At 41.1% G+C, this 14,009-nt stretch overlaps 1 protein-coding gene across 1 annotated transcript in view; it reads left to right on the top strand.

The window, feature by feature from the left end:
* Positions 1-14,009, top strand: part of XRCC5 (X-ray repair cross complementing 5) — a 106,819-nt gene continuing 92,810 nt past the window's right edge. Inside the window, exons 1-5 of the mRNA XM_007935832.2 lie at positions 1-42; positions 2,514-2,627; positions 7,641-7,824; positions 9,102-9,150; positions 10,056-10,178. Coding sequence (XP_007934023.2) covers positions 22-42; positions 2,514-2,627; positions 7,641-7,824; positions 9,102-9,150; positions 10,056-10,178 — 491 coding nt within the window. The 5' untranslated portion in view covers positions 1-21. The remainder of the gene's footprint in view (positions 43-2,513; positions 2,628-7,640; positions 7,825-9,101; positions 9,151-10,055; positions 10,179-14,009) is intronic.

Here is a 14,009-nt window from a genome sequence, read left to right as displayed (position 1 = left end):
AGGCTCCTGAAGACTGGCAACATGGCACGGTCGGGGAATAAGGTAGAGAGCGCTGCCCATTACCGGGATTCGGAGAAAGTCCTTCGGAAGCAGGAGTGGTGGGATCAGCGTGGCGCTAAGCAGTGAGGAAAAAGGGGATTATTTTGGTGGTGGATTGGGTCAGGATGGTCTGGGCTGAAGGTAGAGCTGAGTTTTAAGTCCCAACACCAGAATTCAAGCCTCGCCCTTTCTTCATCCTGTCCCTCTGCCACCCTACCCATCACTCACTGCTCTCACGCACTCCGCACCGTCAGCTTCCCTTCTCTTCCGGCTGACTTCCCATCCCCCACTCCTCATCCTCTCTGTGGTCCCGTTCCACCTCCTAACCCCACCTACTCCGTTACGTCTGGGCCAGGGCTTTTCACTGTGTTATAAGAATGGAGTTTATCACGATAATAAATACCTACTTCACAGGCTTGTATTATATTAGTGAGGGACTATCTGTGAGTAAAAGAACTTGAAATGTAAAGCGTCAAGTACTATCTCTATTATTTATATATATGTATGTTGTTGTTATTTGCCGTCGAGTCGGCCCAGACTCATAGCGCCCCCTCCTTGGGTTTCCGAGGCAGTATCACTACGGAAGTAGGATTGCCCAACCTTCCTTCTGAGATTTTATATATGTAAAATATATATATATATATATACACACATATATGTTACACTTTTTAAAATTGTATTAATCTTTTAAAATTGTTATTATGATTTGTGTTTAAGTTTACAAAGCAAATTGATTTTCCATACAGCAGTTCATACACATTTTGTCTCTTGGCAGTGACTCCAGTTCCCCAGGGTGAAACAGCTCTCTTCCCACTTCCTCCCCATAGTTACCTCTTCACGGTGCCCTTTGCCTCCCAGCACTCCCGCTCCCCTGCCCCCCAGCTCTCTGTTCTCCCGGGACTGATCTTGATTCTTTCAAGGAGTGTTATCTACCTGATGTAAATATTCAGTCCATATACCTGTCTGTGTTTGGCTGGAAGACATGAGTGTGAGTTCAGTTACACACCTGAAGGGTAACTAGGGGCCATAGGCTCAGGGGTCTCATCAGGCTCTGTCAGACAAGCACACCAGGCTTTTTTTTTTATTTTCAGTTTGTTCCACCTTGTTCTTCCACTCTAGTCAGTATTTCTACCTCTGTAATAATTTAAAAGAGCCCTTTTGTTCTAGTGGTTAAGGCCTCTGAGGGTGTAGTGGTTAAGGCATTTGGCTGCTAACCAAAAGGTCAGTGGTTCAAACCCACTAGCTTGCTCTGTGGAGAAAGATGAGGTAGTGTGCTTCCTTAAAGATTTACAGCCGTGGAAACCCATTTGGAATCGCTGTGAGTTGGAATCAACTCAATGGCAGTGAGTTTGGTATTTTTGGTTTGGTATAATAATTTAATGTCACAAAGTTACTGAAAGTATACTCTGTGCGACCTACTGATTTAAACGCTTTATTCCTGCCTCATATAATCCTCACAACAACCCTGTGAGGTGGAAAGGATTATACCCATTTTACAGATGAGAAAACTGAGGCATAGCGAAGTTAAGTGATTAACAATGAAAGTAATTTTTTTTAAAAAAATATAGGCAAGGAGTGGTGTAGTTTCTGAGGAATCACTAGAGGGAGGTGTGGGTCTAGGGAATTGTTCCTTCACTCAACACCTACTTCTTGAGTATCTGCTCTAGACTAGGCCCTATTCTAGGCACCTGCTATACAGATAAACAGGACTGGGGTTTGAGCAGCTGATCCTTATTCTCCTTAACTCTACCATGGAGAAATGCTTGTTTAAATTATTATAAACTGATAAGGATGCTGCTCACCTCCCCTGTTGCTTTTGTTTCAGCTGCCAAAAACTTTACAGCTCTGGTGGAACAGCTATTTATGGCAGGTGGACTTGAAGCAAAATTTTACCAGCTGCTATTGCTACAGAATAGAGAAGAGCTGCTGTGTTGCCCAGTTTCTTTTTCTTGTTTTGGATTCTGACTGCTGCCAGAAAGGATCTTGAAGTGTTCCATAGCTCATTCTTCTGCTTCCAGACAAGTTCTATATTGTGAAACCCTTTGATACCATTTTTTAGATACCTGCTTCCTAGCAAAAAACCTTTAGTCCTTGGCTTAGAGTTTTCTGGTGTAAAATTGCTCTCGTGGGCATGTGTTAAATAAATGCATTAGCATTTGTTGTGCTCAACTGGGCTAGAGTTGGCTCCAGTCTAAAGGATAGGTTCAGATCTGCTCCCATGGGTTCATTCTGAAACTCAGACCTAAGAGCTACCTGGAATATGCTCTTCTCCAGGCAGAGTGTCTTAACTTTGAGAGAGCATGATTCTCCATAATGCAAATTTGTGTGTCATATATATATTCCTTAGGTAGCATGTTTCCCTTCCCCCAAATATCAGTACAGGTTCTGTGTGTGAACTGAGCAATGGACACATCTCTGCCTTTCCCTGTCAGTTTTATCGACATCTCAAACACTCTTTGGGACTTTGTTTCTAGGCAGCTGTTGTGCTGTGTATGGATGTGGGCTTTGCCATGAGTAACTCTTTTCCTGGTGAAGAATCTCCATTTGAACAAGCAAAGAAGGTGATGACCATGTTTGTACAGCGACAGGTAAGTTTCAGATTGGCCTTGAGCACGTCACCCTTGGTTTAACTGTGTTTTGCTTCCACCTGCTAATAATGCAAGATAACAGCCTCCTTCCAGCCTCAGTGTTTTTGGGAGTCTTGAGAGTTTTCTTGTACACATGCACATTCTTTCTTGGGGCTTCTCCTGTGGTTACAGTTAGATAGTGGCTGGGGCTCGAGGCATCTGAGGGTTTGACTGGACTGGATGTCCAAGATTCCTCTTCATTCTCAGAGTTGGTAGTCGATGCATTCTGTCGGTGGTAAGCTCAGTTGGAGCCATGCACTAGAGCACCTATGTGTAACCTCCATGTAGCTTGGGATTCTCAATAAGGCAGCTCATTCTGAGAGGGAGTGTCCCATGAGTGAGCATTCTAAAAGACCATGCCTGCATGAATTCTTAGGACCTAGCTTTAGAAATACCAGTCATTTTCACTGCTTTCTATTGGTCAGCTCAGATTCAAGGGAGGGGATTGGGCACTGCTCTTGTTGTAAGTGTATACAGGGAGAGAAGAAAGGGATGGTGGTCATCTTGAGGGAAAACAGTAGTACCTATCCCATAAGATGAGGAGCTCTGGTGGCATAGTGGTTAAAGCACTCGGCTGCAAACCATAAGGCCAGCAGTTGGAACCCACCAGCTGTTCTGCATAGAAAGATGAGGAAGTCTGTGTCTGTAAAGATTTACAGCCTTGGAAAACCTATGGAGCAGTTCTGCTCTAGCCTATAAGGTTGCTTTGAGTTGGAATTGACTTGGTCAACATAAAAGGCTTATATGTGATTAGGTGGGCAGGCCATTGCTTTTGATGTCAGATACTGGTGGTGGTGATGGTTGTGTTTTTGTTTTTTTTCATTTTATTTATGAAAGCTTTTATAAAAGAGACAAGTAACAGAAAATAATCAGACTACCCAAGGTTTCCTGTTGCCTAGCACTAGACAGTCCTAATGTTTTACCATACTTGTGCGATACGTTTTTTTCCTTAAAAAAATAAAATATTACAGATACATTTATCTTTACCCTGCATATATTATATCTTAGAACATAAGAGTATCTTCATAAATAAAATATTTAGTATTATAAAAGCTCTCAAAACTATATATACATGATACTGTACAGAACATATAATTCTACAACTTATTTTTTCTCAACTTTACATTTTTGAGATAATTTATGTTAATAAATGTTGCTCACATTTATTCATTTTTACTGCAGTGTAATATTCCATTGGCTAAATATTCTGCGATGTATGTTGGCATTCTCTGTTAATGAGTAGTTTCCAGTTTTTCCCTGTTATAAACAGTGCAGAAGTAAACTTCCTTGCCCATTGTCTGCTTGCGTTCATGGGGAAGAATTTCTTTAGGCTCCATATACCTATAAGTGAAATTGCTGAAACATAGGGTATGAACTAACATTTTTTTTTTCCCTAATCTTTGAAAAATTTAAACCTTGGGTGGTGGTGGATTTTTGTTAGGTGCTACCAAGTTGGCTGTAACTCATAGTGACCCTGCGTACAACAGAATGAAACACTACCTGGTCCTGCACCATCCTCATAGTCCTTGCTATGCTTGAGCCCATTGTCATAGCCACTGTGTCAGTCCATCTCGTTGAAGGTCTTCCCCTCTTTTGCTGACTTTCTACTTTACCAATCGTGATATCCTTCTCCAGGGAATGGTCGCTTCTAACAACGTGACCAAAGCATGTGAGACTAGTCTGACCATTCTTGCTTCTAAGGAGCATTCTGGCTGTACGTCTTCCAAGACAGATTTGTTCGTTCTTCTGACACTTTCTGGTATTTTCATTATTCTTTGCCAACATCACAATTCAAAGGCATCAGTTCTTCTTCGGCCTGCCTTATTCGTTGTCCAGCTTTCACATGCTTATGAGGTTATTGAAAATACCTTGGCTTGCGTAAGGTCCACCTTAGTCTTCAAAGTGAGATTTTTGCTCTTACCATTTTAAAGAGGTCTTTTGCAGCAGATTTTTCCAGTTCAGTACATTGTCTGATTCCCTCAGTGCTGCTTCCATGGGTGTTGGTTATGGATCCAAATAAAATGAAATCCCTGACAACTTCTGTCTTTTCTCCATTTATCATGATGTGTTTATGGGTCCAGTTGTGAGGATTTTTTTTCTCTTTCCATTGAGATGTAATCCATATTGAAGCTTGCAGTCTTTGAGCTTCATCAGTAAGTGCTTCAAGTCCTCTTCACTTTCAGCAAGCAAGGTTGTATTGTCTGCATACCACAGGTTGTTAGTGAGTCTTCCTCCAATCCTGGTGCCACGTTTTTCTTCATCTGGTCCAGCTTCTTGGATTATTTGCTCAGCATACAGGTTGAAAAAGTATGGTGATCCGACACAACACTGAGACACAGCTTTCCTGATTTTAAATCATGCACTATCCCCTTGTTCTGATCGAACAACTGCTTCTTGGTCTTCGAACAGGTTCATCATGAGCAGAATGAAGTGTTCTGGAATTCCCATTCTTCACAATGTTATCCGTAATTTGTTATGGTCTACGCAGTTGAATGCCTTTGCATAGTCACTGAAACACAGGTAAACATCTTTCTCTTATTCTTTGGTTTCAGCCAAGATACATCTGGTTTCAGCAATGATACCCTTTATTCCCCACCCTCTTCTGAATCCAGCTTGAATTTTTCACAGTTCCTTGTCAATGTACTACTGCAACCATTTTTTATTATTTTCAGTAAAATTTTACTTGCCTATGATATTAATGATATGGTTCGATAATGTCTGCTTTCTGCTGGATCACCTTTCTTTGGAATGGGCACAGATAAGGATCTCTTCCAGTTGAGTGGCCGGGTAGCAGTTTTCCAGATTTCTTGGCATGAATGAGTAAGCGTCCAGCACTGCATCTGTTTGTTGAAATATCTCAATGGATATTCTATCCATTCCTGGAGCCCTGTTTCTCTCCAGTGCCTTCAGTGCAGCTTTGACTCCTTCCTTCAGTACCATTGGTTCTTGATCATATGCTACCTACTGAAATGGTTGAATGTCGACCAGTTCTTTTTGGTACAGTGACTTTGTGTATTCCTTCCATCTTCCTTTGATGGTTCCTGCATTGTCCAGTATTTTGCCCCTAGAATACTTAAATATCACAGCTCAAGGCTTGAATTTTTTCTTTAGTTCTTTTGCTTTGTAAGATGCCAAATATGTTCTTCCCTTTTGGTTTTCTAACTCCAGGTCTTTGCACATTGCATTATAATACTTTTTGTTTCTGAGCTACCCTTTGAAAGCTTCTGTTCAGCTCTTTTATCTTGTCATTTCTCCCATTTACTTTAGCTATTGTCTGTTCAAGAGCAAGGTTCAGAGTCTCTTCTGACATCCATTTCTGCTTTTCTCCTTTTCCTGTCTTTTTAATGAGTTTTTTTTTCCTTCATCTCATCCCACAACTCACCTGGTCTTCAGTCTCTGGTGTTCAATGAGTCAAATCTGTTCTTCAGATAATATCAGGTGGTATATAATTGAGGTTCATGTTTTGGCTCTCATGGACTTGTTTTAATTTTCTTCAGCTTCAGTTTAAACTTACATATGAGCAATTGATGGTCTGTCCCACAAGCAGCACCTGGCTTTATTCTGACTGATGATATCGAGCTTCTCCATTGCCTCCTTCCACAGATGTAGTCGATTTGATTCCTGTGTATTTCATCTGGCAAGGTCCACATGTATAGTCCCTGTTTATGTTGTTGAAAAGAGTATTTGCAATGAATAAATCATTGGTTTTGCAAAATTTTATTATGTGATCTACAGAGTTATTTCTTTTACCAAGGCCATATTTTCCAACTACTGATGCTTCTTCATTGTTTCTAACTTTCACATTCCAGTCATCAGTAATAATCAATACATCTTGATTGCATGTTTGGTCAATTTCAGAGAGCAGAAATTGATGAAAATCTTCAATTTCTTCATCTTTGATATTAGTGGTTGGTGTGTAAATTTGAATAATAGTGTATTAACTGGTCTTCCTTATAGGCATGAGGACATTATCCTGTCACTGACAGTGTTGTACTTCAGGATAGATCTTGAAACGTTCTTTTTGACCATGAATGTGATCCCATTCCTCTTCAGTTTGTCATTCCCAGCATAGTAGACCATTTGATTGTCTGATTCAGAATGGCCAATACCAATCCATTTCAGCTCAGTAATGCCTAGGATATCAATATTTATGCATTACATTTCATTTTTGACAATTTCCAATTTTCTTACCTTCATACTTTGTACATTGCACATTCTGATTATTAATGAATGTTTGTACCTGTTTCTTCTTATCTTAAGTTGTGCCCCATCAACAAATGAAGGTCCAAAAGCTTTACTCCATCCTTGTCTACTCTGCTTTGAGGAAGTAGTTCTTCTGTAGTCATATTTTGAGTGCCTTTCAACCTGAGGAGCTCATCTTCTGGCAGTATACTGAACAGTGTTTCAGTGCTATTCATAATGTTTTCAGTTGCCAAGTTTTTCAGAAGTAGATGGCCCTGTCATTCTTCCCAGTCTGTCAGTTTGGAAGCTCCACTGGAACCTGTCCACCAAGGTGACCCTGCTGGTGTTTGAAATACCGATGGCATAGCTTCCAGCATCCACAAACACAAACTGACAGATGAGTGGTGGAAGCCTTGGATGTTCATTCCAGAAAGACCGACTGAAATATTTTCAAATTTTTTGTCATTAGTTTTCATTGAGACTTAGAATCTGATTTGGTTGGGAATTCACCAAGAGCAGTTACCACCCTCCCTAACACCCTTACCTTAGCTTGTGCTGACATGAACATGGCATGAAAGATGGAACCTGTAGTCATTGGAAAAGTCTGCTTTGAACTTAGACATTTTCCTTGTCCATCATGTCCATGTTTCATCTAGGCCAGTTTTCTGGTTTTGTCAGTACCCAAAGGGACCCACCATAGGGAGACATGGTTGTCCTGCTCCCTGCAGATAGGTAGCTGAGGGCTACTAGTTCACAGGAATATCATTTTCAACCCTCTGACATTTTCCCTAGGTATTTGCTGAGAGCAAGGATGAGATTGCTTTAGTCCTGTTTGGAACGGATGGCACTGAGAACAGCCTTGCTCATGAAGATCAGTATCAGAACATCACAGTGCACAGACACCTGATGCTACCAGATTTTGATTTGCTGGAAGACATTGAACGCAAAATCCAACCAGGTTCTCAACATGCTGATGGTATCCTTTTTCAGGCAGAGAAGACTCTTAAGAAATTTCCTTTTGTCTAGGGACTCATAATCCAGTTTGGGGAGGCTCTCTCAGAGTGCCGGCTCTGATTGTGGGGATGTTTTTGGCTCTGACATCATGGAGATTGTGCTTGTTGCAGTTCAGTGTGAAGGTAATCAGATGGGGTGCCTGGTCTAGACCTTCCATCACTTACCCCTTCTCCACACTGGTGATCAGGATGTTGAGCAGTAAGGAAGTATAGCAAAGGGAAGATACTAGGGGACATATATTTGTAATGACTGTGTGCGTATGGTTTGGTGGTAGTGGTGGTTAGAAACATTTGGAGGTAGAGGAAAGATATTTTTAAAAAAGTATAATATTTGAATTTTCCACTCTTTTTCAGGTAGGGGGATACTTTTATGCCAAAAATTAGATTGATATCCAAACTCTGAAATTTCCAATTTCTTCCATATGTCCATTAATTTTAAGGAGTTACTTCTCTAAACAAAGGAGCTGTGGTGGTGTAGTTCTTAAGATACTTGACTGCTAGCCAGAAGGCTGACAGTTCAAACCCACCAGCCACTCCTCGGAAGGAAGGTTGGGCAATCTACTTCCGTGGTGCTACTGCCTCGGAAACCCAAGGAGGGGTCGCTGGAGTCAGATCCGACTCAACCGCAGTTACTTATTTTTTTTCCTCTAAATGAGAGCTCTGATGGTGCAGTGGTTAAGGCATTCAGCAGTTTGATCCCACCAGCTGCTGTGGGAGAAAGGTGAGGCAGTCTGCTTCTGTAAAGATTATAGCCTTGGAAACCCTATGAGGCAGTTCTACTCTGTCCTATAGTATTCTGTGAGTCAGAATCTACTTGATGGCAGTGGGTTCGGGTTTTGAGTTTTTTTTCCAAACAATTAGTAGCGCTATCCCTGACCACTGGGAGGGGCTGCTGTGCTGGGAGTGACTGGCAGATGCTACATTGTGGCTCACTTCTACTAATAGTCACCAAAAATGTGAGTTCTTGATACTGTTAAATCTTATCATAATTATTAGTTAAATGAATGGAATGTATTAGATTTTTTGGTTGATTTTCTAAGTTGTATATGTTAGGATGTACATATGTCAGTATGTGCTTGTGAGATGAACAATGGGAAAAGGGCACTTAGGCAAGTACTTTGGAGCATTACATAGCCCATGGTCCACACTTTGCAGCACTATGGACTTTGCTGGGTAAAAAATTGCTGTTTCTTAGAGTAAAAGGGTTGTGTAATACCATCTTCTGCCTTAACTTGCCGAGTCCTGGATGCACTGGTCGTGTGCATGGATGTGATTCAACAGGAAACGATGTAAGTGTTTTAACTGAAGAGAATTGGAAATGGCTTTTCTGTAGACATTGGAGTGTTGGTGTAGTCAGTGCACTCTGATTAATCAAACAGCATGTTTGTGTGGCTAAAGAAACATTTGACAGGATTAGAAAGTTTAATTTATAAAAGAAAGGGTTGTACTTGGAATTTCTCTGGGAGAAATAAACATTTGGCTTATTTCAAAGTCCTTCCTATTTGACTTAAGTTAATTACCGAGGTTGTGTTTTTTTAAATAATAAAAGAGATGATCTATGTTGTTGTTGTTTATGTGCTGTCACAGTATCACTACAGAAGTAGATTGCCCCATCTTCCTTCTGAGGAGTGACTGGTGGGTTTGAACCGCCAGCCTTCTGGTTAGCAGCCAAGTGCCTTAGCCACTATGCTACCAGAGCTCCCAGATGATCTATATGTAGTTTAAATTAAGTGTGTGGTAACTCTGGCCAGCTTCCTTAAGCACTGCTAATTTAATGACACACATACCCCTTGCCTGTTAGGAAAAGCATCTGCACCCAAAATCTCATGCCTGGATGTTTATTACCAGTTCCCACAGTCTGCAGAATCCTGCCCTGAGTCTAGTGTGTGGAATCAGAGCAGGGCATTTGGAGAGTGAACCCTTGTAAGGTTAGTTAGGGCACACTGGTAAAGTTCCATGTTTATGTTCTGTCATGATGCTCAGAGATTTCACCCAAGATGTTAAAAGCATGAGTTTTATGAGGGTCGATTATGTGTTCAATAGAACTTAACTGTGTATCAACAATACATGAGTGTCTAAATGCAGTAGCATTTGCTGACAGCATCTAGAGTCATTCCTTAGCCTCTCTCTGCTCAGAGTTTGTAGAATGCAATTCAGAAGAATGATTTCTCAATGTGATACCTCTCTCTTTTAGAGGAAAGAAATTTGAGAAGAGGCATATTGAAGTGTTCACTGACCTCAGCAGCCCATTCAGCAAAGATCAGTTGGATGTGATAATTCATAACTTGAAGCAATCCGGCATCTCCCTGCAGTTCTTGTAAGATCATAAGAATAATGTATGTAGACACATCCTGTGATCTTGTAATGAGGCCATAAATGCAGCAAGTGGGAACTCTGTAGAAAGTGCTGGGTTCACAAGAGTCTTCTCTTTTTGCTTTGAGTGGGAACCTTTCAGAGCACTGTAGTCAGCAAACATGTACTGATTACTCTCTGTGTGCTAGGAACTGTTCCGAGGTCTGTTGATAACGACATGAGAAGCACAATGATATGGAAGAGTTTAGCTTAGTTTCATACCATCTGTCAACTGTTCCTGGGTCAAAGGATGATGAAGTAGAGGAATCTTTTGAGGGTATTCAGCTCATCTCCTACCCACATAGAAGGTTTGACCTACCCAATTTCTAGGTTGATTGATGATTCTTTTCTTAAATAGCTTTCACACACACTCACTGCCATTGAGTCGGCTCCGACTGACTCATAGTGTGACCCCTCCTTGGGTTTTCGAGGTGGTATCATTACGAAAGTAGATTGCCCAGTCTTCCTTCCGAGGAGTGGCTGGTGGGTTTGACCACCAGTGTTCTGGTTAGCAGTCAAATGCCTTAGGCACTACGCCACAAGAACTCTAATCCTACAGAGAATAAAGTGGAGAGAGATTATTTTAGGGGTAGAAAGAAATGTCAACTTGGGTATCAGTTTCAATATATATTAATGTTTATTTTGAACTCTTCAGATCTGCAGTCACTTTATTACTTTAGGAACAAAGTATCTTAGGAGACATGCATATAAGATGTACTTTGCTTAGTGTATTTAGAGATGAGATATTCAAATTGGGGGGACGTTGTGTGTTTTGCAGTTGGTTGAAGAGAGAGCCCCGCTCCTCTGCCTTAAGTAACTTGAATTTCCTCGCCAGACATTTACTTTCTCTAGCTTATAGGTCCTTCATCAGAAAGTTCTTTTACTACATTAATCCTTCCTGCTGCATTTGAAACCAATTTCTTGTCTTATTTTTGGTGAAATCAGAGTGATGATATAGGATGCTGAATTATTAAAGTCTTCTGGGGACACTCATTTTTCAAATTGAAGGCTTTCCTCAGAACCTTCTAGCTCAGAGTGGTAAGTAAGCCTTTGGCTCCTTCAGATGCCTGCCATGGGGAATTCAGAACCACTCTTGCATGTATGTGCTGCTTAAGACTGCTGAGGGGCATCTCCTTTCTGTAGAACAGTAGAAAAATAGTTCAGAGTAACCCATCAAACTGGTACTTGTTAAGACGGTACTTCAGAAAAATTAAGGGCTTTTAAAATGACACTTCTCTTCTTACTGGGTTGAGGTTTTATTAGCACTTCAGAAGCTCAACTCAGCTTCTGGTCCCTGTTCATAATCTCAGGATGCCTTCCCGTGGTTGAAGCATATTGCATTTCTGTCAATGTTATTTTAAAGGGCTGCTTTTTTTTTTTTTTTTGTATGAGCAATATATAGCAAAGCGTGCTGAACAGAGAACCCAGGTTTTTCTTCATCTTGCTTGTTATTTCCTGGCTTTTTGATATCTCCTTGAGGACTAAGGTGTGCCTGACACAAGCCATGATATTTCCAATCGCCTCATATGCATGTGAGAGCTGGACAATGAATAAGGAAGACCGAAGAAGAGTTGATGCTTTTGAGTTGTGGTGCTGGCAAAGAATGCTGAAAGTACCATGGACTGCTAAAAGAACTAACAGATCTGTCCTGGAGGAAGTGCAGCCAGAATGCTCCTTGGAAGCAAGAATGGCCAGACTTCGTCTCACCTATTTTGGTCATGTTGTAAGAAGGGACCATTCCCTGGAGAAGGATGTCATGCTTGGTAGGGTGGAGGGTCGACGAAAGAGGGGGAGGCCTTCAAGGAGATGGATTGATACGGTGGCTGCGACGATGGGCTCAAGTATAGTAGGGATTGTGGGGCTGGCGCAGGATTGGGCAGTGTTTCGTTCTGCTGTGCATGGGGTCGCTATGAGTCGGAAACGACTCAACGGCACTTAACAACAACAACAACAACAACAACAGCTTGTTATCTGACCAGTTGTATTTTTTCCTGGATCATGATTTTTCTTCCTGTGCGGTAAACCTCTGGCATACAAGGTAGGGTTTATGGCTTTATTGTTAGGTGTACCCTATGTATGATTGATTGCTCTGGTAGTAGTAAAAAACACCAGCAGCTCAAAGAAGCACTGTGTTCTCAGTAGGCATGTTCCTTGGATGTATCTTAGTTCTGTCTATTGACTACTGAGGATGATTTCTGATCTAATGTAGGGTAAAAAGAACTGTTACTCTAACTTCTTTTTCCAGAATAATTTACTGACACATTTCTTTTTTATCACTTTCTTCCTTTCTTCCTGGTTGCTGTTATGAAAACAGCCACAGCCTGCTCGCTGGGAGCTCATTATCTGATGGGTAAAGCAGGAGAAGCAAAGGTGTCATGCTAAGTATAAACCAAACCCCGTCTGTGTATCTGCTTCAACTCATGTGACCTCGTGTGTGTCACAGTGGAACTGTGCTCCGTAGGGCTTTCAGTGGTGGATTTTTCAGAAGTAGTTCACCAGGTCTTTCTTCCAAGGCACCTCTGGACAGACTCGAACTACCAGTCTGTCAATTACCAGCGGAGCACTTAGTATATTTAGAAAATATTTAAACAGAAAGCTTGAATTATAGCAAATAAAATTACAGAGAAATTGATAATAGTTCACCTCAGGGTGACAAAGAGGTAATTTTTGGTGAACTGAAAAGATTGCTGAATTTAGCCTTTTAGTTTTTTATAGGCAAAGTAAGGTAGGGTGTGACATTAGAAAGAACCTTGTCCTCGAATTGAATGACTGAGTCTTTATTCTGTCATTTATTAGCCATGTGACTGTTGCCAGATTATTTCATCTTTGTAGAGAATTGAGATAGAAATCTCTGCCCACCTAATATGTAAGAGTTAAATAAGATTGTTCACATAAAAACATTTATAAAGTGCTGTATAGAATATTACCATAAAATGTTTGTAGTTCGTTTATTGTTCAATTTCTATATTGATTATAGGAGCCTTACATGCAGTGGTTAAGGTAAAAGGTCAGTAGCTTGAACCCGTCAGTTGCTGTGCAAGAGAAAGGTGAGGCATTCTACTTTTGTTAAGATTTTCAGCCTTGAGCTGAACTAGTAGGTATGTCTATAAAGTGGGAGTGTACCCAAGACCATGTATAGGATTGACAGACAGTGGTCCTACAAGTTTATTTGTATGATCTGAATTCCCAGATATATAGTAGAGCTGACAAGGGGCAAGGTTGTAGTCACTTCTTGGTCACAGCCAGCTACCCAGAGGGACTGAGTAGTCGAACCTGTGGGCTCAGGATCATAGTCGCAGGGGACATCAAGCTCAATTGGCATAACATATTACACAAAACATTGTTCCACCTCCTACTTTGGCGAGTAGCAACTGAGATCTTAAAAGCTTACAAGAACCATCTAGATGCAATGATGGGTCTCTCCTTGTCCAGAGCAAAGGAGAATGAAGAAAACCAAAGATTGGTGGAAATAATTAGTCCTAGCAACTGGTTTCCTCTTTTTCACTGACCCTCTACTTTCCCAAACATAGTAACCTTCTCCAGACTCTGGTCCCTCCTAATGACATGTCCAAAGTATGTGAGGCAAGTCTTGCCAACCTTGTTTCTAAGGAACTCTCTGGCTGTCTTTCCTTTAAGACAGAGTTGTTTGTTCTTTTGCAGCCCATAGTATATTCACTGTTTTTCACCAACGTCATAATTCAGATCCTTTGGTCTTCCTTAGTCATTGTCCAGCTTTCACATATATGAGGCGATTAAAAATACCATGGCTTGGGTCAGGCATACCTTAGTCTTCAAA

This window comes from Orycteropus afer, unplaced genomic scaffold (genome assembly GCF_000298275.1).
Source record: "Orycteropus afer afer isolate SDZICR_OR568_19922 unplaced genomic scaffold, OryAfe1.0 scaffold00002, whole genome shotgun sequence".
NCBI classification, from domain to species: domain Eukaryota; kingdom Metazoa; phylum Chordata; class Mammalia; order Tubulidentata; family Orycteropodidae; genus Orycteropus; species Orycteropus afer.
The sequence above is the reverse complement of the archived record's forward strand: the minus strand, read 5'-3'. Positions and strand labels throughout refer to the sequence as shown.